Source organism: Zonotrichia albicollis, chromosome 6 (assembly GCF_047830755.1).
Source record: "Zonotrichia albicollis isolate bZonAlb1 chromosome 6, bZonAlb1.hap1, whole genome shotgun sequence".
Taxonomy (NCBI): Eukaryota; Metazoa; Chordata; class Aves; order Passeriformes; family Passerellidae; genus Zonotrichia; species Zonotrichia albicollis.
Window position 1 is genome coordinate 50,726,429 of NC_133824.1, and position 27,478 is coordinate 50,753,906.

Sequence of the window (27,478 nt, forward strand, 5' to 3'; positions counted from 1 at the left end):
AGCACTACTCCTCTTTCCCAGAGCATTTACAACTCTTACAAAGGCAAAGAAAAGAGGGGACAAGCAGGAGATGAAGGAGCAGGAGAATAAAGACAATGTTGTAAGATGCAGAACCTTCTTCATTTGCCCCAAGGACTTCCCTAAGGGTTTGATTTTCTTCATTAATACAAGATTTAGTACCAGGAGTTTTCATCCACTGAAAAATTAAACATACCACATTAGTCTACGAAAAATACCAAAAATTAATATATAGCAGATGTGCTACATTGAGCATGAGAAAAGTATGCATTTGTGTGAATGTATTTCAGTAAAATCTTCTTCAAAGCATAGTGATACCACTGTTAACTTGCTCTTGTGGGTAATGCCATGGGCTTTTTTGCTATTCATTCAGCAAAAAGTGACAGAGAAACTCTCAATTTTTAAGTTACTTATATAGAGAAGACCAAGTAATTAATTAAAATACCATTTTTTATGAATCAAAGCAAGTTATCAGGACAGGTATTGTGGCACTGAGTAGAATTGCACACCAGTCCATGCAATTACAAAGCAATTGTTTCCCAAATATTTCCTACTGACTTACACAGGATTTCAATTAAAACAGCATTTGAACTACAACTGTGAGGAATTGGGTGACATTTCATGTAAAGAGGTTTATGAGTTAGGCAGCAGAATCTAATTATTGAGTTATCTTGAGGATAACACCTTCCTCATTTTTTCAAACTGTGATGCTATAGAAAATTAATATATGTTGGTTTTTATTTCCTCTGAACATTATCTAAGGTTGTCCTTGGAAATAATTTTTCTTTTATTTCACATCATTACAAGGTAAATCTAGACAGCTGATTCCCTTTAAGGAAAGAAATCCTCTACCATATTCTAATTTCTGCCCAACAGAGTGCATGAAGAGGTGGGCGCAGCACCTGTCCTCTTCTAGGAAACTTTATACAGAACAGCAACAAGCACATCAAATCTTTCACTAAGCATCAAAAGCATGTTTTACTTGACATTATCTTAGGATTTATTTTAATATTTAAATATCAATTACTATGATATATTTTGTAGTAATTATTAATAATAATTTAATATGAGAACAGCTTTGTTCACTCCATTCTTGTAAAAAATCCAAGCCCCATCTCTTTCAGCTTTCTTTGTGCAGAACTGTCCTACTGAGATAGTTGCCACACCTGTATAAGCAAGATTAGGGAGTTAAAAACATGGAGGGCAAGAATTATATTGGACTTCTAGCAAGGAAATAAATATAATTATACTAAGTAGTATATAATACAAATATAGTATAATTTAATATATGATAATATATGTCATAATTTAATATAGAATAATATATAATACTATATAAATAAAAATATAACATAAAAAGAAATATATTATATCCATCAGTAAAATTATACTATGTGCCAAGTAGATGGTGAACCTTCTAAAAAATAACAAAGAGGTATTTTCTTAATGCTGATTCATTCTCCTTAACAATGTGGGAAGTTGCTAAATTTGCCATTCAACTTGCCTACCTTGAATTATTTCAAGAAACAGAGGAACCAATATCAAAGCTTGATGTGGTTTTGAGTTCAGTATTCTCTATTTAACTATGATTTTCCCACCATCTAAACCCACACAAAACCCAGAAATAATATTCACTTGAACACAAACTAAATTGTGTTGGTCTAGGAGCTTTACCCCAATTATAAAGGTGCTTACTCACTAAATTATGTACAGTCCTTATGTCTTTTTTTCAAAATTAGTCAACTTCTAAAAAAGTGTAAGAATGTTACTCTTCCTATGATTTTTGCTACTACTCATTTGTAAACAAGATGTTTAATCACACTGCCTATGCCTTCATCAATATAAAAGCAGATCAAACCCTGTACTACAAATTTCACTCATAGATCCAAAGAGAAAAAAATGGACTCCTTCCAAACCACTTCTTTTCAAAACAGTATTAGTCCAAGCCTTATATACACTTGTGTTCCAAATTCTTTATTACTATTTCTAGTTCATTTCTATCTCATTTCTTCTCCAGACCTGTCAGTTCTCAGCTGTTTCTGGGTCATGGAGCTGCGCCTAGTCATCATGTCTTAGGAAGAAAAATGATAAAGAACTATGCATATTGCAAAACGAATTCACAAATATTTAATGTACACGCCAGTAGTCAGGAGAAGTAGTCCAGAGAGGGGTCTGTAGGGGTTGCTGGGGGTCGCACAGTTTAGACAAACAGAGACAAGATCTCTTTGAAGCTAAGTCTTATAACTTGCAGTTTATTTCAAAGGGCGTGGGTGAAAGGCCCTGCTGCGAGCTGTCAGCCGCAGCTCAGAGCAGGCCTGAGAGAAGAGAGGCTTAAAGTGTAAGAGAGTTAAAGGCAAAGGTTTAAGAGCAGAGAGCATGTAGAAAGGAGGGGGTGAAGAAGTGCAGAGGAGAAGACAAAGAGAGAAAAGGGCTCAAAGAAGAGCACGGGACAAAAGGAGAGAGAGCGAGAAGAGATAAGAGAGCGCGAAAAGAGACCAAAGTTCCTGTTACAATACAATAAATCATCTTCAGAGTTGAATATTCAGATTCTCATTAACTAATCTACTACAGCATGCATATCCTATAACATTTCCATACAACCTATAAGAATCACTACATTACCATACTATGTTTACGTTTGAAACCCTCAATTTTATTCTTTGGGCCCCATCTGCCAAGCTGCAGGGCCTGCTCTGACTCTTAGGCCTGCCTGCTTGCAGAGGGAATTGTTTCCTCCAGGGGGGGATTACATTCAGCTGGTCACATCATTGTTTTTCAGCAACTAAGGCATCTCAAAGGTTGCTTTCATTTCAACCTCGCTTATAGTTTCTATATTCTCAAAATCTTTTGCCAAGCAGTCATATTTATAAGGCTTTCTTGTTTCATCCTCCCCAACAGGGGTCCTTTGTGTTAGCATCATTAAACTACCAGGTTAGATAACGTTTTGAAAGCAAAGTGTCCTACAACTTGTCCTAGTTGTAAATCAAAGATTACAGCCCACAAAGAGCATTTAGGTCAGAACTACAAATGCCTGTAAAGGTATACTGGTGGAGCTGAGGAAAGGCAACTTGAGTATTTCTGCATTTGTGAGGGGGATCCTAAAAGGTTTCCCCCTGCAGCAACCTTTGGCTACCTCTTAAAAAGCTGATTAGCCAAGTCATTTCCAACAGCTCCAGTTCAGCATCTGATCTTTTTTATTTTTCTTTCCTACGGAAAAAGAAAATGAAAACTTGAATTACTAACCCAGACCTGTGCAGCCAGCTGGCAGGAGCTAGGCATCCCATCAGAGGTCCCACTTCCAAGTCTTCACCCGCAGACAAAGCCTGCTCAAAAATTAAATCTAAAAAAAGACTGCTGCCTTTCACTTTTCCCTTCTCTCCTCTAACCAGAATGCAAAAGTTAATGTTCCACAGATGTTACAGGGCAAAACAACACCAAAAATATATACGCTAATTCAAAAACATCCAACAAAAAGCCAAAGCAGAAAATCCCCTAGCCAAAAAACCCCCAGATTTAATGCAAATGGGGGAAACCCCATACAGTAGTAAAAACATCATCCAAAAATTCAACAAGCTACTACTCTGCACTGGGTGTGTTTCATACAAGAAGGCAAAGGAAGATGATCCGTTGCAAAAGCCAAATGCTGAAAAACAATTCCTTTCATTTTCATGTCAAAAATTCTTTCACTCTGATGTTGATTATCAACAGCAAGCGATTTACCATGAATTTTTCAGTTGCCCTATCACAGATTTAAAAGGAATCTAAAGCAGAAGCAAAATAATTGATCTATTCTCAAGCCTGCAGGGGACAGGCAATATTTGTTTCACTTCTGAGTTTTCATTCCACCAAGGCAGCATTCAATAAACATGAAATAGAGAGATGGCCTGTTTACATGTACACTTACATTCATATTAAAGTAAAGTAAAATAAAATAAAATAAAAGCTTTTCATCTTAGAGAGATGTGTTTAAAGAGCTTCACGTGTTCTGTCAGGACAAAAATTCATCTTTCCTCAACAATATATAGTACATCAAAAGTGCAGTTTTCTAACATAGGCCATCACATACAGCAAAAATCTTGGTTTAGAATTTATTGCTGAATGGATGCTCATTTGCAATATCCTTAATTTTGATGTGTAATTAATGCCATTCCTAAATAGCATTTTACTATCATAATATTTTTCTTTTATATGTATGATTTCAGGGATCAGCTTTCCAAAACAGTTCAACATGTGTACTCAGAGTCAATTTTCCAAATGGATGAATGACTCACACTGCATAAAAATAACACTAAATTCCCTGCAGCTTAAACAGAGAACCACCCCAAAGTATTTTGTTATACAAGGAAAAATGTGAAATCTCAAACAAAACCAACATGACTAACAGAAGCTCTTCCACTGGATTCTTTCAAGCCAAATATATCGTGCAGTTGTAAGCAAAATCCTATTTATTCACTTATTTTGATGGATTATTTTAACTATGACTAGATCTTTATTTTTTAACTTTATTCATTTTAAGTTAGGGGAAAGAAAATAAGATATCATAATTGAGGGAATTTAATGATAACAAGCTATATAACAAACAGTTCAAGAGAAGCTATTCTCTGCAGAAAAATACAAAAACCTTTTTGCTGTGTAATAATATTGCACTCTAATCTATACAAAGATAAGGATGTAAGTACACAAGGAAACTGAAATTATGTAGGCAAAACAGGATTATGGGATCTTTCTGAAGTACACTAAGAATGAAAAATGAATGTGACAAAATAAGCCAATAATGATTAAAGATGATTAATCTCCAAGTCCTACTAAAGAAGGTGTCCCTTTAATTTGGATTTCTGTGATGTGGGAAAACACACTTCTTATAACACAAGTACACTAGAGTGCATGAACCATCTTATCTGGGGGAAGATGTCATGCCTCTTTGGTGTTAAACATCTTCGCTCCTCAGGGAGAGCCTGAGTTTCTCCTTTATCCTTAGCAGGGTATCACAAAGGTGAGGGGATGTTTCTGATCCTCAGCTCTGCTGTGGGCAGGGATGCTCATTAAAGCTGCTCATGAACAGCATAGACCTTCAGACCTCAGCTGCAATCCTGTAAAGTACATATTATCTGTCTGTCCCTAGGATTGCTGCCTGACTGTTCCCAAATGCTTCTTTTGCAGGGTTAAGGTGGAATGTCTATAACTTATTAACAACTGAAGACCAAATCAGATGACTTTGGTTTCGGAAGCTTTGAACAGCACAGGAATAATGAAGCGCACATTACTTTTTCATTCTCCTAAAGCATGTTCTGCTTCTTTATTCTTAAATCACCTGCAGTGATATCTCAACCCCCTCTTTCCTTACCAATTGCAACTATTTTCTCCCCAAAGTGCTTTTTAATTCATGTATAAAGTGGCTTACTTTTGCTGTGCCTTTTCCTCGTTTTAAAGTAGAACTGTAATGTTGCTATTTTGTTCAGTCCTTGACTGCTTTCTTTTGCTGAGGTACACTGGAATGCACAGCTGGTCCATCTGTCAGTCCACAAGTTTTACAACCTCTTGGCTTGTTCAGCAACTAAAAAGTCAAACCAAATTTAACAGCCTTTGTCTGCAAAGCTGTAAGCCAAAGAGAAAATAAGTCATGTTCTCTCAGAAATAAGTTACGTTTATTCATTAGTTATTGGTAAAGAGTAGTATTCTACGCTTCCCTGTAAGGATCTCAGATGGCCACTGCAGTGAGTTTCCCCAGTGCAGCCTAGCCCTGCCTTCCCTCAGGCAGCCTCCTTCCCTCCTCTCTGCCATGCTCAGTCTCATGCATACTCCCTCTCACAGAGTCTTCCATTGGCAAAGTCAGAAAAAAAATAGAAATTACCAAAGGACAGCCTTACCTCCTTGGTGTCCACACCAAGAGCACAGCAGCCTTCCCAGCCTGCTCTGTTTCACCAGCAGATCTGCACCAGCTGTTTCCACACCTTCACCCACTCTGGTCTGTCATGAGCTTTGTCGCTTCGGCTATTCAGCTTGTGATCCAACTGCATTAGCCAATGATTGATTGATTTTGGGTGATATTTGGATAGAAACATCTTTCTACATCATATCTGTGCCATTTCTAGAAAATTATTCATTTGGCTGTCTCTCTTTTCCACATAGACACTGCGGCAAATACTCCCTGAAAGATGGGACTGGGAAATGTCCCATCCTGTTTTGGAACACTCCCAGCCACAGTGCCAGGATGTGATGTGTCTCATCCTTGCTCTGCACTGATGTCTGCCCACTGGTGCCAGTTTATAGGCTTCAGAGGAAGATACTCCCTGGGCAGATGAGCGGCAAACTACTTTCCTATATCCCACTTTCCTTCCCACTGCTGGGAAGAGGCAGCTGGGAAGATGTGAGGATGGCTCAGAGCCTTGGGAAACTGCAGCCACAGAGGGACCCTCCGCCACTGTCACCGTCATATTTTTTGGAAAAATCTCCTTGCCCAAGATTCTTCTCCTGGGAAGCTGACAAACCTCAGAGAAAAAGGAAAACATTATCTCATTTGCTTCTCCCTGTGTTTTGCTGCTTTGGAATGTGGTTGGAGATTGTTTATCCAACAGGTGGTTGTTTCATTAGTTTCATGTGAATTTTTTTAAATTAATGACCAATCACAGTTAAGCTGTGTCGGGACTCTGGAAGGAATCACAAGTTTTCATTATTATCTTTTGAGCCTTCTGTTTGTATCCTTTGTATATTCTTTAGTATAGTTTAGTATAGTATTCTTTAATATAATAGAATATCATAAAGTAATAAATTAGCCTTCTAAGAACATGGACTCATTCATCATTCCTTCCTCTGTCTGGGGAACCCAACAAATACAAGACACCACTGCAGTTGTGGAGGGATAAATGATAACTGACATATGATTTTAAGCTGGTTTGGTTTTTTTTCTTAATAATATGACTATTGAAAATCCAGTGTTTCAGATTTTTCTTCCCATCCAGCTTTCTAGCTGTCTTTGCAGAAGAAAATCCAATTCTCAGTGTAAACCATGCATTTGTCTCCTGAAAAATGCTCACAAAGTGAACAATTGTGTTTGCAAGCAGCTCCACAAACTTTGCATCCTACAATGAAAGTAGAGGGAAGCAGGACTGGATGGGTCCTGATCACTCGCCACAGAGGCCACCAGGTGCCCTGACGTGACCTGGCACTTCCAGGGAAGAACAATCCCACAGGGAGGACTCTGTGTCCCCAGAGAATGATCTATTTTGAAACTCTAAGCAATACCTCCAGTTCCTCATACTACTGGACTATAATCATCTTTTTATAGAGAAATGAGCAAACTTTCTGAGGAAAGAGTAATGATTAAAGAAGAGCCTCTTAAGAAAAACCAAAGTCCACTGTCAAGGAAAGATAATAACCCCTAAGTTTAACTTCTTTCTGGAAGACACAGTTTTCAGTGCACTTCTTTTGCTCCAGAAATTTACTTTTTCTCAGTAAACTAGTTAGCACTTCTTTTTTGCCTATCCAATCAAATGTGACTTAAATTCTCCAGTACCTCTTTCTATGAATTTTTCACAGCTTGCTATTGAAAAATAATGAAAAGGAATATGAAAATAATTTAGTTGTATATTAGGGTACAGCAAAATAGTTGGGTTTTTTAGCAAAATATATTATTCACATATTTTATTCTATTATTTGCATTTTTAGAAGGAAAAAAAATCCTTCAGTACTGCACAGGTATTTATTTAACTGACAGTTGCACTTTAAATGATTTCTAGTGGAAAGCAATATACTAAACAGAGAAACTTTCTGACCTAGGTGTTAGCAATCCTTTCCTTAGAGAAATACATGTAAGGTTTATTTTTTTGTAATAATATTTATAGGCTGTTGCTGTTTATGAATACTATGCAAAGTATAAAACCTGTGAGATCTTAATTTTGTAAGTTAAATCAAGTGTATTTTCTATGTATAGACCTAAGCACCAACAAATGGATATCAACAAAGGGATATAAAATTTACATGTGACTTGATCCTATGTCACAGAATGACCCGTTTATAACAGTGGACACATCTCAGACTCAAGTACTGGACTTCAGCATCAAAATAAGTGCAGAAGATGAAAAAATAGTAAGTAATTTGGGAATTCAAAACCCACTTTTCTTCTTCTCAGTACTAGTGACCAGTCTGTCTTGGATCAAGGGTCAGGTCCTGGATCTGTTACACATGACAAATCTACCAGATTAACTCAGCTGAAGCCAGAAAAAAATGTTCATGATCTGATCACTGAGCCTCAGACTACATGATTCTGTTCTGGCCTCAGACAGGAATGACTTCCATCCTCTCAAACTGGCATTTACTCCAAGCTGAAAGCTCTCATTGCAAGGAGAAAAAGAAGAAAAAAGGACAAGAAAAAAGGGCAATGTAGCTGTGGTGGTGAGAGCATTAGGCGGAGGTGTCTTCAGCTTCCTCCTAGGGAACTGCTTGTAAATTTGCACAGTGTGCACATACAGCATCACTTTTCTGCATTTTAGGACAAATTATTTTAATAATATAAATATAGGAAAGTATATATAACTGCATTTTAGGATAAGGCAGGTGTGTCTCACAAGTGCTCAACTCTCAAGCCAGTAGAATGCTGAATAAAGGTTTGTCTTTTCCCTGATTCCAAACTGAAAGATGCAATGATACATATATCCATACACCCAGCTGTGTCTCCTCTCCCCATCAAAAGGCTTATGTTCTCCACAGACAGGGGCAAAACGAGATAGCAGCTCATGGAAAAGAGCATTCCTTGCAAGTTTTCCTGCCTGACTGCAGCAAGTCAGGCTGCAGCTCATTAGTCACACCCTAAACTTTGCTATCCTCAAGTGCTTTTTTCACATGTTGAAATGGGGCCTGACATAGAACCTCAGATACATAGAGCCTGGAGAGGAAAAACGAAACACTCAGTTTGGAATTTCTTGTCAGATTCTTGGTCAGATATTGAAAGAGGTATTGAACCTTCAAAAAGTGAAGGTTCTTCCTTGGGTTACCCTGGCTAAAAATTAGTTTCACAAGAGTTTGCATAAATAAATTTAAAATAATCTTATTATTTCAGGGAAATAAAAATACCAATTATTTCCATATAAAACATAACATCATGACAGAATAACAAATGTTTCCATACTATTTAAAAATACCTTTTTCTCCAGAAATTGTATTTCTAAGTTATATTATTTTTTCTGTATGAGATTTAGCCAAAATGGTTATTCTGAACAACCCCATGAGAGGATGCTGAAAATGTGTCAGAAGACTATGGCATGATAAATACACAAATTTACATTTCTAGCTTCATTTTCAGTTTGTTATTCCATCAGTTTTTTCCTACTTTGTGTAAAATATTATCATTCAAAAAATCCTCACTTTTCTGCTGGAAAAAACATTTGTAATTTAAAAAAATTTCTGCAGACTTATATTTATGCCAATAGAAATTTTTACATTACACTTATTTTCCTAGAATGGATATTACAGGGATCTTCCACTTACAGTTTCTTTGGTAACATGGCTAGGAGAAAAACCTTCTGACTCAGATGATTATTTTTTCATTTGCTTTATATTTTCAATTTTTATCCCAGGCTTTAGAATCAGTTTCCCCAGTGCAGAACTCAATGTTGAGTTCTCTGCCCTCTCAACACTGTAAAAGTGATGAGGTCTTATTTAGATAACACATGTTCAGCAGCTCAAATTTAAGAAGAAATACCCTCAAGTTTGAGGGTTTTGCATCTTTTTGTGAATTCACTTGATGTCCCTGTGCTCAGGCTAGATCAATCTATGATTTTCCTGGTTGGCCCTACAAACTGCATGCAAACCCCATTAAATTAGCCTCCTGCCAGACCTGGTTGATGGTTGACCCCAGAAACTCCATGTTGTAATGGCATAGGTCTTACCATTGCCAGAGACATTTATTAATAAAGACCCTCTAGGTATGAAATAAAACATGCAGAAAATATTCAAATCCATATCCACACTTATAAGGAGAAAAGAGCAAAAAGCTGGGGGGGGAAAGGCAAAAAATTCACCCTTTCAAATGCAGAGGAACGCTTGCCTATTTTTTTGAGACTGCAACACTCTAAGGCATTTGGTCTGAACAAAAGAGAAATATTAACTAGCGATGGTTGCATACTGGGATAGAGTTGTGTGAAAACTCTCAGCTTGTTACCTGTACTGACTCTAATCCACACCATGGAAAGTGGTTCACTGCTGTCTCCTCTGGCCCCTCCATCTCACCACCCACAGGCCACAGGTTAGACAGTGGTGTGCCATGGCAACTGCTACATCCATATCCTGGCTTTCACACATTTGGGGTCATGGGTCCCAAACCTGCACTCCATATTTTTAACTTACATGGACTAAAAGTGTTTTCTCTGTATGCAGCAGTACCTTTAAAGAAGTACCTTTGGTTTGGGTTTTTTATTTGTCTTTTTCAGCTCATATTTGGCAACAAAAGGGGAATTTCAACTTCCCCCTTCACACTCAGTCTCACCAAAATCAACTATAAAATTGCACACTCTCTACTGCACACATGGGCAGAAGAAGTTCTTCTCCTGAGCAATAGATGGGAACAGGCAAGACTTCAGGTCTGGTCACACACTAAGTTGCTACTGATATAGCAAAATCACCTCTATTTACCAATGACTTAACAGAGAGATGTGAGGATCCATCCCTCACCAAGACAAGGCTGAAGAAAAGGACTTCTGCTATTTAAAGCTCTTCCAGGTTACGTAATTTCTTTTTTAAAATTTTCCTCACAATACACTCTCCACTCTTCCTTCAGGGTTGTGACTGCACACACTACCTATCTGTAAAAGTTAATCCTTCAGGATGACAAGTAATTTTCTGCTTCTTTGGAAAATGTATTTTATGGCATTAATGAGGATAAAATCAATGTTCAATTATTTAAAACACAAACACAAAAGGAAAACCTAATAATTGAATTTACAAAATTATGCCAAAGAAATAGTTAAGATAAATGTTGCAGTTCATTCTGTTTTTCTATGATTCTGTAGTCCTGTAAGTCCAACGAAGTTTTATATGGACAAACAAAATAAGCAATTTCTCACATGAACCCACAGAAGCTATATTGTCTTTGGCAGAAGTCAGTTAAAAATTAGTTTCTAACTGAAACTCACCCTCAGCACAAACTACACATCTGGAGGCCCATTGGGTTTCCAAACACACCAAGGCTGAACTCCAGCAGGTGGGGGGGGGAGCACCATAATTAGTTTTAACCATTAATCACTTTAGTTTCTTATGGCCATGGTAAGTTCCAGAGAATTCTACCCAGGAGCACACTTAGCATCTCAAAGGACAGCTGCAAAGCCTATTGCTGGCATTCAAGATCAGTTTTTAACCATATGAGGAAACTGCTTCTCTGAAAATGAACTCACTACTGAGATTACAGGTTTGTACACTGAGCTTCCCTTCCTTTTTCTCTCCTTTTTCCCCCCTCTATTGCTCTCGTTTCATTATTTGAAAATGCTGAGACATTAGAAAAGAGTTGGATCATGTCAATGTGACAGGCTAATGTTTAACCTTAAACTTACACAATACAGATAAAAAGGGATTGTACTACAGATTTCACAGCTAACTCCTTTATTTCAGCTTGCCTGGCAGAAGCACCCACAGTACTTGGGTCTAAGTGTATTCCTCCTTAACTCATCCTTAGCTACCTTTTTTTTAACTCCTTAGAACAGAACTGGATTAGAAAAAGTGTTCTGGCTGAACACTCTTCCAGTTTATTTTTTGTCATTGCTGAGCTACAGATAAGATTCATCTTTGCTGTCAACAGAGTCAATCTGGTCAGAGCAGCAGACACAGGAAAACAGAATCTTCCATCAGAGAATTATACATTTGGTATATCAATTATACCAATTGGTAAATTGGTTTGGCAATGCCAAACTTTGTAGCTCCAGAAGTTAAAAAATTTGTGACTTGGGACTATATTGTTTTTGCAGCCCTATTTTTAGTCTCTGCCAGCATTGGAGTCTTTTTTGCAGTTAAAGAGAGGAAAAAGAAAACTTCAAAGGAATTTTTGGTGGGCGGTAGGCAGATGACATGTGGACCCATAGCTTTTTCTCTTACATCAAGCTTCATGTCAGCAGTGACAGTCCTGGGGACACCCTCCGAAGTTTATCGCTATGGGGCATCCTTTGTGCTCTTCTTTCTTTCATACACACTTGTCATCATTTTTACTTCTGAACTTTTTCTACCTGTTTTTTATAGATCTGGCATCACAAGCACTTATGAGGTAAGTAGAAATCATAAAATAAAGGCATTATTCTAGCCTAACTAATTATCATGAATATATTTTTTTAGAGAAAAATCTTTGACAGAAAGCTTTCTGCAGTGTTTTACAGAACAAATATATTGATATACTAATTATTTTTAGAAATAATTTGCATTTAAATTTAATTTACTTATTTAAACTAGCTATTCATATGGCATAAGCTGAAATCCTAGTCTAAGGGTCAGAGCTCCTTTTATGCACATATAGCACAGACTGGATAAGGGTTTACGCACAGCATCAAGTTAAATTACAGCTGGAAAATATTTAAGCGTATCCAAATGTTTCTGGTCTTTGAGTATTCTGCTCTGGTTTAGAGAGACAGACTTTAAGAACAACATTCAATACTATCCAATTCAAACTTAGTCTAGATATGGTAAATTTGACCAAGTTACTATATCTAAGTAGCTGCGGTGGGAAGAAGAAAAAGAAGGTGGCAGGCTTGTTCAAAAAAATAAAAAAGAAAGAAGAAGAAAAACCAGTCAGGGCTGGAGAATAAATTCAAGCATTCTCTAGGAAAAGAAATCAATGACTTCTTAAATTTGTAGAGTTTTTTGCCTGGCATTTTCTCTGGAACACATTTTTTCCTTCATAACAAAGTTCAGTAGCAGTCCTTATAAACAGCACATCCACAGGACAGCTACTGACCATTTGGGATGGCCTCTTACTCACTTCAATCAGCTCCTGCAAGTTTGGTTGCTCCACTGTGGGCAGTTTCAACTAGGCATGAATTGGATGACAAAGCTGGGTTCCTTCACACGGAACCTTCTGGTAACAGAAAAGCTGCTCATGCTCACTAAGCCCAAATCCAAGGAAGGAAATTTGGCCAAACAGATCTGCCTGGGTATATGGAAATACTTTCAGGTCAGTGAAGAGCAAAATTGACCATTGCTGCAAGTAGTTGCATTTTCTAGCTGCTTTTGATACAATGCTAGAGAATGAATTATTTTTGTCATATGAACCAGCAAAAGGGTCATTGTAGATGGAGAGACCCTTCAAGCATGCTGCAAAGATGACTGTTGGCTTCACAAATTATTTTTAGAAAAAGATCAAGTTACATAAATTAGCCATGCATTTATATGGCAGACTGTGGGGTTTATTATGCAAGAAACACAAGATCAGCATGAGAAAAATGGAAAAGAAAAAGATATTTTGGCAGTAGGAAGTGCACAGCCTAGAGACTTGTAAAGAGAGAAAACATGTACAGGCCATGAACATGCGAAAACATGTACAGGCCTCCAGCTGGGTGTCTGGGGGGCACATGGGACTGTGGCCCAAGAAGAGCCTCCCTGTATGGGGGCTGCCATGGGGCAGAGAGACTCTGCAAAGACTCCAGGTTGTGATTCAGCCTTAAAACCTGGGCTTTTGGGTCTAGAGATCCACTCACCTCTGCAGTTCTTTTGAAGGTGGCAACACTTCTCCACATCCTTGAACCTGGAAGTCCCTAAGATCCCCCTTCGTACCTCTCCATATTGGTGATGTGAAGATTTGGCTTTAGGCTAACACAGAAAAAGGGGGAAAGCCAGCTCAGCTCCTGTACCAGCAAACTCCATGCTGCTGTTTCACCATCTGCTCCACCTCCACTTTTGGCACTACTGGAGTTGATGCTACTTCTACTAGAGACAAGCTCAAGTTTCCTCATTGTAGAGCTGGAATATACCTTCATTTGAAGTTAAAATTTCTTTGTAATTCTTGGGATCTTCTAGTTATTCCTGGTGCAAAGAAGATATTGATTACTGCAACCCAATATAGATCTTCCCCTGGTTCAGATGAGGAGATTGATTTCTTAAATCTAATTATCATTCTGTCTAATGACAATCTTGCTTTCCTCATTAGCTGCTCACAGCAGCAGGGCCAGCTGCCAGGAAGTTTACTGGTAAGCACATTAAGGTGTCACTTGGGGCAAACAGAAGGTAACAGCTGTGTCACAGATGCTACATGTGCACTTTACTGACATTACGCTTTTTCCTAGTATTTGGAGTTAAGATTTAACAAGATTGTCCGTCTTGCTGCAACACTGATTTACATCCTCCAGACGGTAAGACAACATTGACTCTTTTTTTATGCTACTTTCACTCACCACTGATTTTCACAGCCTAGTCCCATACACCACATTTTTTATAATGAGATGTTTTAATGAGTAGTCTTTTTTCTTAGTTTTTTTCACTTGAACTATGAATGCTGAAAAGAAAGTCAGATTGTATTTTTAACTGTCTAACTGCCCTAACCCTTCCTGTTTAGTATTAAGAATGCCATTTTAGTTGTCTTTAACACTCTTTAGCTGTCTTTAACACTCTTTAGCTGTATTTAACACATGTTGGGCTGTACTCTCTCAGCACATTCTTGGTCACATTATGTTCATTGGAAGCCTCTCTCTTCCCAAACAAGTGGATTCTGCCTTTGTTGAGAAGCTGGTCAAGCTTCACTGGGTATGTTTAGTTACCCATTTATGACACTGAGGTGAAGTGTCCTATTTGAAAACTGCTTTACAAGGTATCCTTGTAGGGCAGATGCCCTGCTAGCTGTGGTCCCATGATGGTCACTGCTGTGACCATCTTGAAAGGTTACACTATTTGTGTATTTAATGGAAAGATAGGTTTTAATGGGAGATTAGGAGACATTTTCTTCTGCATTAATTCCATTTTAATTATTCCCAAACATTTGGCAACAGATCTGAATGCTAAGTGACTTTGATGCTTAGTTTCTCCATCAGCTCTCTCAGATCTTAGACATAAAAGGTATTGAATCAGTTACTTTGAAAGGGATTGAATGGAAAAATGAAAATTTAATTTCTAATATCAATGCAACTTTGTATCACTATTTGTGTTTTCTGGAGATATCCTTTTTCTATTTCATGAGGATATTTTGTCATGTACTTGTCTTAGCAGTAGAGAAATAGGTAATACAAAGACAGATAATGGTTCTCCCCTCAGAAAAGAACTAAACACAACATTTTAATTTTTAAGGGCTGAAACAGAAAGCCATAGTACAATAAAAGCTGATCTAAAGAAACCCTAGATCTGCTATTTTGCTCACAGCCCTACTCTAAATACAAGTTCTATCACCGAGCATTCAAACATATAATTTTTTTCCTTCAGATCCTGTACACAGGAATAGTGGTCTATGCTCCATCACTGGCACTCAACCAAGGTGAGTTCTTATGCTGCACTACACTGCTACCCCAAATAACCACACCAGAGGGATTGCTTCAGTAAAAGAAGTAACAAAAATAGATAAAACCTGCTCAAAGGTGCTATAAGAAGGTTTTTGCCTTCACCTCATAGCTCCACATTTCTGACTCCCCTAGCTCCTCTCACACCCAAAATTAGCAGGAACCTCGTGGTTGCTCTTCTGCTCTCCTTCCCACTCAGTACCGCCTGAAGAGACCTGAAGCAAACAATTTCCCAACATCTTGACAAAGTCCACAGTACAAGCTGATGATCCAAAACCATACTATGTACTTTGATTGCCCCCATTCCTGTCTCTTGTGTTCAGGTTTCCTTGGGAATAGCCCCTTCTCCTGCAGCCAGAGATGAATGCTGTTCATCTGTCTGCCCCTAGACTTCTTCAATTAATATTTGCAAATTAGGCATAAAGAATCCATCATCATAGGTGGGATTTGTAATTTTGCTGTCATAGGGCACAAGGAATCATTGTGGCCCAAAACCTGATTTTACCAAAATTGTCTGGGAAGAGATTGTAAATATCTTTTCTTTGTTCATTATCTGAGTTGCATTCAGACTGATCCCACCGCTCATACAGCACCAAATTTTCTTCCTCTATCATGCAGCTGAATTCCATGTGAAAGTTCTCATTCATTATCACACCACACTAACTTTGCTAATAAGAGAACCTTTACAAATAGGTTTTGCCCTCACAGGTTATGACTGGTGGGTGAAATTTCAGTATCAGCCAGAACAAAATGTGTGCATTTTGTGTAAAGAAACTTTACGAAGCAAAATGAACACAAAAATTTGTTTTAATGAAGTTCATTTTAGCATTAAATCATTCTTAGATGCAGGTAATGGAATTACTTAGGGGTTGGGGGTTATTCATCTTAGGATTTTTGGGAATCTTTGAAGAACTTGGTTTCTCAAGACGAAGTCTGGACTAAGAACAGAAGTGAAGCATTGCTTATAAAGCTCTGTCCTGTCAGAATGACATTTTTGCTTTATGCAAGTATTCTTACTTTTGCTTGAAAGTTAGTTAATTTCAATTCAAAAGAAAACAACAATGAAAAACAGTATCCAGAAGTTCTACAAAACTTGAACAATCCAGCAAAGTTCCTAACAGACACGAAAGATTGCTCCTATCCTTCTAAAGCTAAAGGATTACAGCTCTTCTGCTACCTTCCAGATGACTCACACCCATTTCACTCACAGTTTTGTTTTCACTGGTTTCACAGTCACTGGATTTGATCTCTGGGGCTCTGTAGCTGCAACAGGAATTGTCTGCACTTTCTACTGCACTCTGGTATGTAACAGGCGTAACTGAATACTTGGAACGCAGACGGTTAATTCAACCATCCTTTAAACATTACACACTATCAGAAAAAGATGGCTCCTGTGAAGAACACAGATAAATTTCTTCCACATTCTGTGTTATAAGGAAATCTATTTGGTGGGAAAGAAAACCTCTCTAATCCTCTGCTGTATGTCTCCACGTTTAAACAAGACATCTTGAGACAGAATCCAGATAAGGAGGCAATAAGCTTCCCTTGTCTTCTTTTGAGAAGATGATTCTTATCTTTTACAAATTATAAGCTGAAAAACACTTCAATGAAAATTGTGTTCAAGAACAAAGCACTAAAACCTAGGAAGGATAATAAAGGTCAGAGAGCTTTACTTTTGAGTGGAAGCAACGCGAGATTCCAAATTCCAAACCAAATATATTGTATAGATATTTGCAGCAAAGCAGCAGAGCCCTTTGGCTCAAGACACAAATAATTGCCATTCTCATTGCCACTAATAATTTTTTTTTTCAATATACCGCTCCACTCCTGTTGAAAACACTTATTATGTGCTCTAGTACTGATTTGATCAAATAAGAAAGCTATGGAAAAAGCTGAATGGCAAATTGTCTGGAGATGTTTTCCTGTGTTGTGCTAATTGTGGGCTCTGAGAACATATGGATTCCTATGAGATGTAGGAACGGGCCAAAACTCCCTAAGTTCCACACTATCATATGTTCTTCAAATGCATATAAAGGAGGCAGTAAAAAAGCTTTTAACTGAAAGTCAAATATCCTTCTGTGCCTGTGAACAAACTATTTAGGCTGCGAAATTTTCTGACCTGCAAAAATACACACTTTGTGGGAGAATACAGAGCCCTGATTTGCTGGGTCCTGCACATACAGATCAGAAGCTGTCAAAATTAGGAGTCTTGCTACATTTTTCAGTACTTGAGCAACAGGAAAGAAGATTGGGGGTGTACAGTTTCTCTTTGTTCTAGGGAGGATTAAAAGCTGTTGTCTGGACAGATGCATTTCAAATGGTTGTTATGGTGGCTGGCTTCGTGGCGGTTCTGATTCGAGGCACTAGTCTGAACGGTGGAGTGACCAAAGTCTGGGAAGATGCCCATGAAGGATCTCGGCTAAACATATTTGAGTAAGAAACAAATGATGCAAACCATTCCTCTCTGTTCTAAACATATTTAATGTTTAGAAACCATTCCCTCAGTAAGTCAAAAATACACAAACTTGCTATTAAATAACTCTGGAAACTCAGAGAAGTCCATTCCTCATCTCTTCAGCTACTGGCAGTGCATTTGACCTTTAATCAAAGGTCTGCTGAACTGAAGGGGAGATTAGCCATTTTTCCATGTGTAGCTACAAATGCAGCCTAATTATACCTTCCAATTTCATACACAGAATAGAGTTGGAAGGGATCCACAAGGATCAACAAGTCCAGCTCTTAAGTAAATGGCCCATAAAGGGATCAAACATGAAACCTTGATGCCATTAGCACCATGTTCTACTCAACTGAGCTTATCTCAGTGGCTAATTGTATATATCTTTCATTTTCTATTCATAAAACAGACACTGTTTTACTTGCACTCACCACAGCAGCAGGCAATAGTGCACCAGTGCACTGGGATAGAAATCTGATCTTCGTTTGGTTGTTTGGGGCATTTGTTGGTTAACCAAGGCAAGTCAGTGACAGAATCCAGCAGCAAGGTCAAATGTTACCTGCTGTCCCAACCAAGATAAGAAGAACTGCAAAGACTACACATTCGAGACAGAAAAATATACTTGTACAAGTTAGATTTGCAGAGTAGCAGAATTTTGTTAGATAACACAGCAGCTGAAGCAATTTCTTGTAAAGGCAGTTATAATTATTATTATTAATTATAAATAAAATTATTATTAATTATTAAAAATTATTACTAAAACTCTGCTGGATTTTTTTAGAGTTTGGTAAACAACCTTGCTCCTTATAGAAGATGGGGTCCCAGGCAGGATGGCTTGTAGGTCTGCTACAGCATGACACAGGTCAGATGTCTGAGCATAAGCACCATTATAAATTTAATTAATCTGAATTAAGTGATCCTCTGACTAGGTCTGAATGATATTTGTTTATCCTGTCATGAAAACAATGTGTTCCAGTATAAAAGTATAAAAACTTCCAAACCTGAACACATCCAATGCCGTCTGTTCTGGAAAACCATATTACCAATGCAGAATTTTTTGATTCAAATGGTAGGACACACCAGATAGTTCTGAAAAAATCACCTACCTCTTGCTGAAAAAAATATGTTTAAATAAAAAAAATAATTTCTTCTTTCTTTCTTTCTTCTAGCTTTGATGTTGATCCTTTGAGACGACATACCTTCTGGACAATAGTTATTGGGGGAACATTTACCTGGCTAGGGCTCTATGGAGTCAATCAGTCCACAATACAGAGATGCATTTCCTGCAAATCAGAAAGGCATGCTAAACTGTAAGCTACCTGCTGTTAACCTATTCCTGCAATCAATCAAGAATTACACTAAGTTTGTCAGCTATACTGAAAAAATGTATTTATATGATAAATAAATATTGGGATGCCATTAGGTGGTAGTAAGCTAATTTTGCTCTGACAGACTTACTACCTCTGGCTCAAAATGACCTAAGTATATGCAGAGGAAAAAGAGAAATCCATCTCTTGCAGCTTATCAATTTGTGATCAGGCTGACAAACTAATCCTCAGAAGGAGAGTATGGCAAAGACGCCAACACCGAAGTTGTGCTATCTACAATCTCATTGTAAAAATGTATCTATTGGAACTGTGTTTATGTTATACAGGATTACAAGTTGTTATTGATTTAGTGGAGCACTACAGTACAAGGTCTTACCTAAATAAATCTTAATTTCTTAAAATTCTGCAGCGTCAGAATAATCAGAATCAATGAAGAACAAAGTGAATCTTCACAATATAGATATAGAAGTCTCCAGCTTGCTACCTGCCTCAACTTCAGCAGTAATATATTCATAGGTAGACATATTTTACTAAACAATCAGATTTTTTTCACACAGCTAGGGCCAATTGCCTGCACATGCAGCTAAAGAATAAAGGTATTAATTTTTTCCTTTTTAAAACAGTTAGCTTTTTTGCTGACTGTAAAGCCATTAATTTCTCTGAAGGTCATGACTGTCTATATGAATTCATCCTGTAGATAATTCAGTGTCTGAAAAGCATTTAGAAGTCACACCAGGGAGAACATCACCAGTAACAAGTTGTGTTAACCTTTGTTTCCTGGCAGCACACTCTGAACTGGCCTTAGCAACAGATCTTGTGCAAAGTGTGTCCAAACAGGATGTGAGCTCTGTAAATCCTGGCAGCTCTCAGAGCCTGCAGGATTGCTGATCCACAGCCATACAACCTCCCCAGCAGAGGCTGTCACCCACATCCATTCACGGAACAGAGAAAAGCCACCAGGACTGTTACTGTCCTGTTAAAAAGCCACTGACTGTTACTGTACTGACTGTTACGGTAACATTGGAAACAATATTCTGTGTGCTCTAAAGGGAGAGCAGCATCAGCATCTCCCAACAGGCAAAAATCTGTTCTTACAAGGGACAGGCATTACAGACCCAGCCCTCAGTGCAGCCCATTCTGCACTGAGGCTACTTGACTCTCCCAGCTCTATGGAGTTGCTTGGAAACTTTATCCTTGCCCTATAGCCACAGAGATGGTGTGCTTTTCCTTTTTTTTATTTTTCATCTTGCTTTGAATTATACAGCCAGTTTGAATTATATAACCAAATGAAATTAAGAGATCTCCCAAAAAACTTCAGAATAAGTATCTTATAACAACTTTTTAGTTTATCTTCCATTAAACAGTTTCCCTCTTTTCCTCTAGGGCACTTTACCTGAATTTATTGGGACTTTGGACAGTCCTGGTGTGTGCAGTATTTTGTGGATTGGTGATGTACTCTCATTACAAGAGTTGTGACCCTTGGACAGCTGCTTTCATTTCAGCTCCTGATCAGGTACAGATGTCCATTACAATATTAAGGAGCTGCTTTGGGCTCAGATATAGCACATATCAGAACAGTTTAATTTTATGCAATGCTCTATGTCCTTCCAGCACTCAGGGACTAAGGTGAGTGCCATATCAGGGCTACAATAATATCTATTCTGGCACTCCTGCAGTATTAATTCAGTTGAGTATTTTCCCCAAAAGATATTCCCTTCGCTCAAAATCTGAAACCATGTTATTTGGGACAACATCAGAATTTAGCAACATGCTAATAAACATAAAATACTTTGCTTCCATTACCTTAATTAATTTCTTGTGTTGCTTGTGTGCTCCTTCTATGCTAGCTCATGCCATACTTTGTTATGGACATTTTTTCTTCGATGCCAGGAGTCCCAGGACTGTTTGTTGCCTGTGCATTCAGTGGAACACTAAGGTTTGTGAATCTGAATTGACATTTTAGCTGTTTATGGTAATTTCTTGAGGATCCAGAATGAGGTCAAAATATGAAACCCTAAGAATTTGTTTAATTATGTTACATCCCTGGAGATATTTGAAAGACACGTGGATATGGCACTTAGAGACATGGCTTAGTGGTGGACTTGACTGTGCTGGGTAAACAGTTGGACTCTGTGACCTTAGGGGTCTTGTCCAACCTAAATTATTCTATGATTATGTTTATGATAAAGTCTAACTCCACATCTCCAGTATCTTTTTATCCCAAATACATTTTAGAATAATGTTACCAATACAAAGAAAGTGTAGAAAAACTGAGTTTAACTTCCCAAAATACTCTTGGGAGCTGCTCATGGTGAAATTGTCTTTACTTAAGGTAACTGCCACAATATCATAGTCAGGGGTATAAACATTTTCACTAAGTCTATCTGAACTGTATTCACCAAAAACAGGCTCACTCACCCAGCTAAAAGAGTTGGGCCATTCATGGAGGACCAGGGTGGCAGTAGGGGTTACTGCACATCCTTCAATTTGTGAGGGAGTAGGGTTTTAATTCTGGAACATGTCTATACTTAAAGTCTTTGCAAACTTGTAAAAGGAAGGGTCACTTAGGATGTGTTTTTATCTTGTTCCATGCTAGCACGAAGCAGAGCCCCCAGCAATTGGAGAAGCAGCAGGAACCTCCCCAGTTAAAGTAGCATATATGAAAAATACTGTGAATCATACAGTTCTTGGAGAGCATTAGTGCTGAAAAAGAGGAAGCATTTCTATATGAATACAACTTGATTCCAGATTATATTGCTTCCTATTTACTTACATTCTTCTCCCTTTTTACAGCACGGTAGCTGCCAGCATCAATGCTTTAGCAACTGTTACCTTTGAAGACTTGGTCAAGAAAGGCTTCCCAAACATCTCTGAGAAGATGAGCACATGGATCAGCAAAGGCTTGTGTGGGTACTCCAGATAAGACCCCTTTCTTTAGCAGCAAAGGGCACTGGCACAGACAGACTCCCTCAGAAACAGGAATGCAACACTTTATAAACCCCCAGATGAACATCAGCTGAGGCCTTGGTAGCATCATCAGCACCATAGGGCAGAGGAACAAACAGAGACTAGCATGAACAACCCCCACTCAAAATCCTTGGAAAAGTCTAGTCTACTGAAAGTATTGGAAAACACTCTTCATAACACAGAAAGAATGTTAATGTAGTTATTACCATATTACTCTATAGTAGTATTTATTTAGAGTAATACAGTAGATATCTTCTATTCAGAGTATCGCATAAGCAGGTTATTCAGCTTTTCAGAGAACAAAGCATAAAACCAAAACAAAACAAAACCACTAAACATCATCAACATATCAAGCATCCAACATTATTTAAATTTTTATGACATTTGTTACAATTATAGCAGTAACATCATAACCCTTTTATGAATACCGTGATAATACCATAAGAATTCTATTAAAATTCATAAATATAATGAAAGCACCAAACTCATCTATTTTCTATCTCTGTAACTGCTTCTAGTCTTCTCCCTTCTTGTTTTTCCACTTACTACTTAGTTTTTTCACTCTGGACCTAGCAAGATAATTTTTATATCTGAAACCAAGGTGTGCTAGCCCAGAAGTTTTGGCTGGCTTTACTCAAGGCTGCTGCATACAGAGTTTCACCTACCATAAAGTTAAAACTGGTGTCAAGGGAAAAAAGCCATGCTGTTTTATCATTTCTCAACTCATTTATTAGATTATTTTAGAAGTGATACTTAAAGGCAACAGAAACATTCTTATATGAGGCATAACTTCTAAATTAATTTCATTGCTATTGTTCTACTTTGTAAGAAATATCAATCCACCAAAAACCCAACAAGACTTCATACAAGCCACTTACGGGTGTGTAATGGTCTATTCTAAACACGCAATAAGAAGTGACAATTCCCCTCTGCTGGCTGGTCACCTCAGACACTACTGAGCTGGAAGCCATCCCCACCTTAACCAGCACTGAGAGCCTCCCTACCTTACCTTTTCCAGGTGTATTGTACGGTGTCCTGTGCACTTCCATGGCTGCAGCAGCATCGCTGCTGGGAGGAGTCGTGCAGGTATTTCTTGCTTCAGAAATGCAATTAATGGAATAGGAATGAACACAAAATATAATGAACTGAGCAAATAATGCTGCCAGCTCTGATGGCTACTAGATTACCCAAACCATTTCTGTGGACATTTTGCTGAGAGGAATAAGTAAGGGAAAAAGAAAAGTCCTCTAACTCCTTCACTATTGACTCACTGCTAGGAAACAATACTGAGCACAATTCTCTCTCTAACTGTGTCCTGAAATCACTACCTATCCCTTTTCCATCACCATTTTCCCAGAGAAAATTACAGATCAAAATCAGAACTGGGCATGCTTCCCCTCAGCTGCTGCCCTGAACTCCTCTTTCTTCTCTGCACCCACAGGCTTCCCTCTCCATCCATGGGATGTGTGGGGGACCCATGCTGGGATTATTTACTCTGGGAATTGTTTTTCCCTGTGCTAACTGGAAGGTAAGTAAACAAAAATCCTGATCTAAAATATCAAGTTTAGTTTAGGTTTTTTTACCAAGTTTTTTGGTAAAAACTCAATTTTGAAAATTGTTTAGGTCCTTGAACTGCTTTTCAGATTTAACGCCTGAGGATCTAAGATCTATTTATATATGCCTTTTCCCTGCCTAAATTTATCCTGCTGAATTTATGTCTACCCAGCTGTGGAATAACTGGTGATTAGATTCACATGAAGGATTTCTTAATTTTTTTTTCTGAGTTTCATTAAGAAGAAAAAATTATTCAATACTTGCCCCAGCTTTGGGATGCACAGAGTGATTTCAAAAGCTTTGCCTTCATTCTTTCACTCAAAACACATCATGAGCTCATTCCATATTGAGCCATCAGGATTCCTATCAAGGCTAGCAGAGGTAAAACTAAAACCTGTATTACAGCTTTAAGCACACTTCTGCTTTAACTTTTACAAACAGAGAGCACTAAAACACCATGTTTTATAGCTTAGTTGAGAGAGAACAGAATTTATTTACACCATAACCCATCATACCTACTCCTGGCTATTTCACATTCACAGAAAAGCACTTTGCACATACAATCTTTTAACAGTATCTTTCCATACTTTCCAAGGGTGCTCTTGGAGGCCTCTTAGCTGGGATCAGCCTGGCTTTTTGGGCTGGCACTGGCTCTTTTATTTACCCTGCACCACCAACAAAGTCCATCCCTCTGCAGCTGTCTACCCTCAACTGCACCCTGGCTAATAGCACCGAGGCACTGCTAACAGCAGCTCCCACGCTGGCTCCAGAGAGGTATTTTTCCTATTGTTACCATTTAAGCCTATGCTTTGCCAAGTGTGCCCCCCAGCCTGCGGCTGGGGTGCAGGCAGTACTGACAGGGCAGGCTGGGAGTGCAGACTGGTGCCAGATGTCACATCAGCTGCAGCATGTGCTGGCTCAGTCAGGCAACAACTCAAACTTAACTGATACTCATCACTAGCTGTTTCTGTCACCTCTTCACAGGCCTCTGCTGGCAGACACCTGGTACTCCCTGTCTTACCTGTACTTCAGTGCCATTGGCTGTGTGGGCTGTGCCATCACTGGGGTGTTGATAAGCTTTATAACAGGTTGGTGTTCTAAACATACATAGACATATATATATATACAGACATATATAAATAATCATACCTTTGCATAAGCTGACTCAGCTGTTAAAAAAACTTTTAAAAAGTCTACTGGGTGACTTGGGACACAGACTCAGAAGTGGGCAGTGGGCTCTGATCCTGCTCCCCCACCTCATGGTCTGTGGTCTGAGGCTCCCAAGGCTCATAGCCAGCTATCCATAGACTCACTTATTACTATTTTCTTTTTGCAGGACCTAGTAAAGGAGAAGACATCCCACCAGTGTTAATTAAGCCAGTCTGCGACCTGTTTTTCTTTTGGTCCAAAAGACTCAAAGTATTTCTCTGGTGTGGTGTGCAGCACGACAGCCTGGAGGTGAGTGCTGAGCCATCAGCTCAGCCCTATTGTGGCGCAGGAGCCACAGGAACGTATGAGAGCATGCGCCCATGTGAGGGCATGGGCTGAGCAGAGAAATAACCAGCCTTCAACAGCCGCTCTTGAACTTCTGCAAGGGATGCTGCATAAGCAGCAGAGACTGGAAATGAAATCAGCTAAACTCTGGTCAGTAGTAAGTTACCTATTGTTCCCTGAGATTTTTTTCCTATTGTTCCCATTTTCATCAAATATGGGGACTCAGGCCCTCAGAAAACAAACAACCCTCAGGAAAGCCAGGATCTAGATGATCTAGATCAGGAAAGCCTCTGATCTAGAACAGAGGCTGGACAGAGCTGAAGAATAAAGCAGGGATTTATTCAAAGGATCTCCTCCATGGATCCACCTGGGGCAGCACAAGAGCCCAGCCAGGGCTGCATCCAAGAGGAACCAAAATGCATGACCACTTATGGGGGTCTCACTTTTTTAAGTTCTGCTCCATTTATATATTGGAGTTAATTGTCCCATTCCAGCTTTAGCCCATGCAGTCCCATCCTGCTTGTTTTTCGCTCTTCAGTCCTTGTTGTTTGTGCTCTTGAGCTGAGATTTGGATCATTTGTCTTTGGCCCCATGGTAGAAAAGGAACTGTTTTGTACAGTTGCTCTATGAAGTGAGGTCACCAACACTTAATATGAAGCTCAGAACTACACACTAAAGCAGAACAAAATCTGGAAAACATAAAAGCTAAAACCTAAGGCATCAAAACAGGGTCTGACCTCCCTCTCCCTGCTGGGACAAAACTGCACTTTACACCCTAGACAGTTCACCAAGCTATTGCTTTCCACCAAGCTCAGAGAAAAGGACTTTAGAACTGACACTCATGAAGCTCTCTTGCTGCTGTCATCCCCATCACAGTAGCCCCTGAGGCTTCTGCCCTCCAGAGCAGCACCAGAGAGAAACAACCAGGTAGTGCTGCACTCATCTGACCTGCTCCTTCCCACCTCCTCCTCCTCCACAGCAACAGGGCCAGCTATTCTCCAGGTGTCCCAAAGCTTTGTAGCTCATTAAAAAGGCATACAGAATTAACATCTTTTTTCTTCTGCACTGTTTCCATAATTTTTCTTTAATCAAAGGAAAAAAACAGTGAATACAGGCTTCAAACTACAAGGGTATTTTTTTTCTTTTTTCAGATGGACTTTGAGAAAAAACTGCCTGAAGCTGCTGCAAATAAAATCAGAACAGATAACACCTTCAAGAACAATACCAATAAGGAAAATACCTACCAGATCTGTGGTTACAATTCTGAGGAGAATTCATATACAAATATAAGCAGAGAAACTCGCCTCTAGAAGCTTAAGGACAAGGGACATTTAATCAAACTTTAGTTCTTCAGCTTCAGAAATTAATAACTTCTTTTACTGCACTTACCAGCTTGTAGGTGACCAAGAGGGAACAGCTGCTCTCAATAGCAATAAAGGTCAGATTTTTATTCATCAATCTCTTGGCAGACCTGGGAAATGATGGGACAATCAAATTTTGGAAGCACTGTTATTTCAGAAGAAATGTTTCATGAATTTTGTTGTGGAAGCTCCCACTCAGACACAGCTGCAATACATCTGCATCACATGCTCTATTCAGGAACTCATCGTTGAAGGGAGTGTGCAAAGGTGAACTTGAGGTAAATTAAGACTTTGGAGAAGTTTGTGGGGTATCTCACGAAGGTGAGTCTGTAAGCTGCCCTCTGATGGAGGGAAAGAAGAGAGGTCAGGCTGAGCCTACAGCCAAGCATCAAAAGAGTCTCCTCACAGGAACTCTGTACAGACCAGAATGGTCTTTCAGTCACCAAGATAACTGTGTTTGCTCCCTCTGGGGAATTCAAGTTTTCTTTATAGCTTCTCATTGTAAAAGCTATAGGATGCAGTAATAAATTTTACTTTGAATTCAGGGTAGTTCTTTATCTGTGTTAGTTTTCACCTCAAAAGGATCCACTTTTTAGCAATAAAGAAAATAAACCAACATTTAATGATGATCATGCCTCCTAATTGATAATTCATGCTGAATTTTGAAAAAAAGACACATAATTAGGCAAAATAATCTGTCTGGTACACTGTCGTGGAAGCAGAGCACATTCAGTGCTCTATTCCAGTCAAACACATTTCCTTGAAAACTTGCTGGTTGAAAATAAAAGCCAACAGATCACCTCTCACCTTGACTAACTTCTAGATATAGTTTTTCAATAAATATATTTG

The 27,478-nt window shown here is 38.6% G+C and overlaps 1 protein-coding gene across 1 annotated transcript; it reads left to right on the top strand.

The window, feature by feature from the left end:
• The first annotated feature begins 11,905 nt into the window (after window positions 1-11,905).
• SLC5A12 (solute carrier family 5 member 12) lies at window positions 11,906-26,578 on the top strand. Its single transcript, XM_005492317.3, has 15 exons — window positions 11,906-12,262; window positions 14,271-14,336; window positions 15,397-15,448; window positions 16,704-16,771; window positions 17,749-17,903; window positions 19,095-19,235; window positions 20,637-20,766; window positions 21,101-21,189; window positions 22,047-22,159; window positions 23,239-23,306; window positions 23,662-23,748; window positions 24,370-24,548; window positions 24,759-24,862; window positions 25,111-25,232; window positions 26,420-26,578. The coding sequence occupies exons 1-15, from the start codon at window positions 11,906-11,908 to the stop codon at window positions 26,576-26,578; spliced, it is 1,890 nt and encodes a 629-aa protein (XP_005492374.1).
• The last annotated feature ends 900 nt before the right edge of the window (window positions 26,579-27,478 follow it).

Excerpts from the sequence above, each read along its gene's own strand:
- SLC5A12 (XM_005492317.3), top strand. The coding sequence starts at position 11,906 with ATGCCAAACTTTGTAGCTCCAGAAGTTAAAAAATTTGTGACTTGGGAC. Across the intron at positions 15,449-16,703 it reads ATCACTGGCACTCAACCAAG|TCACTGGATTTGATCTCTGG; the intron begins GTGAGTTCTTAT and ends CTGGTTTCACAG. Across the intron at positions 23,749-24,369 it reads TTCCCTGTGCTAACTGGAAG|GGTGCTCTTGGAGGCCTCTT; the intron begins GTAAGTAAACAA and ends ATACTTTCCAAG.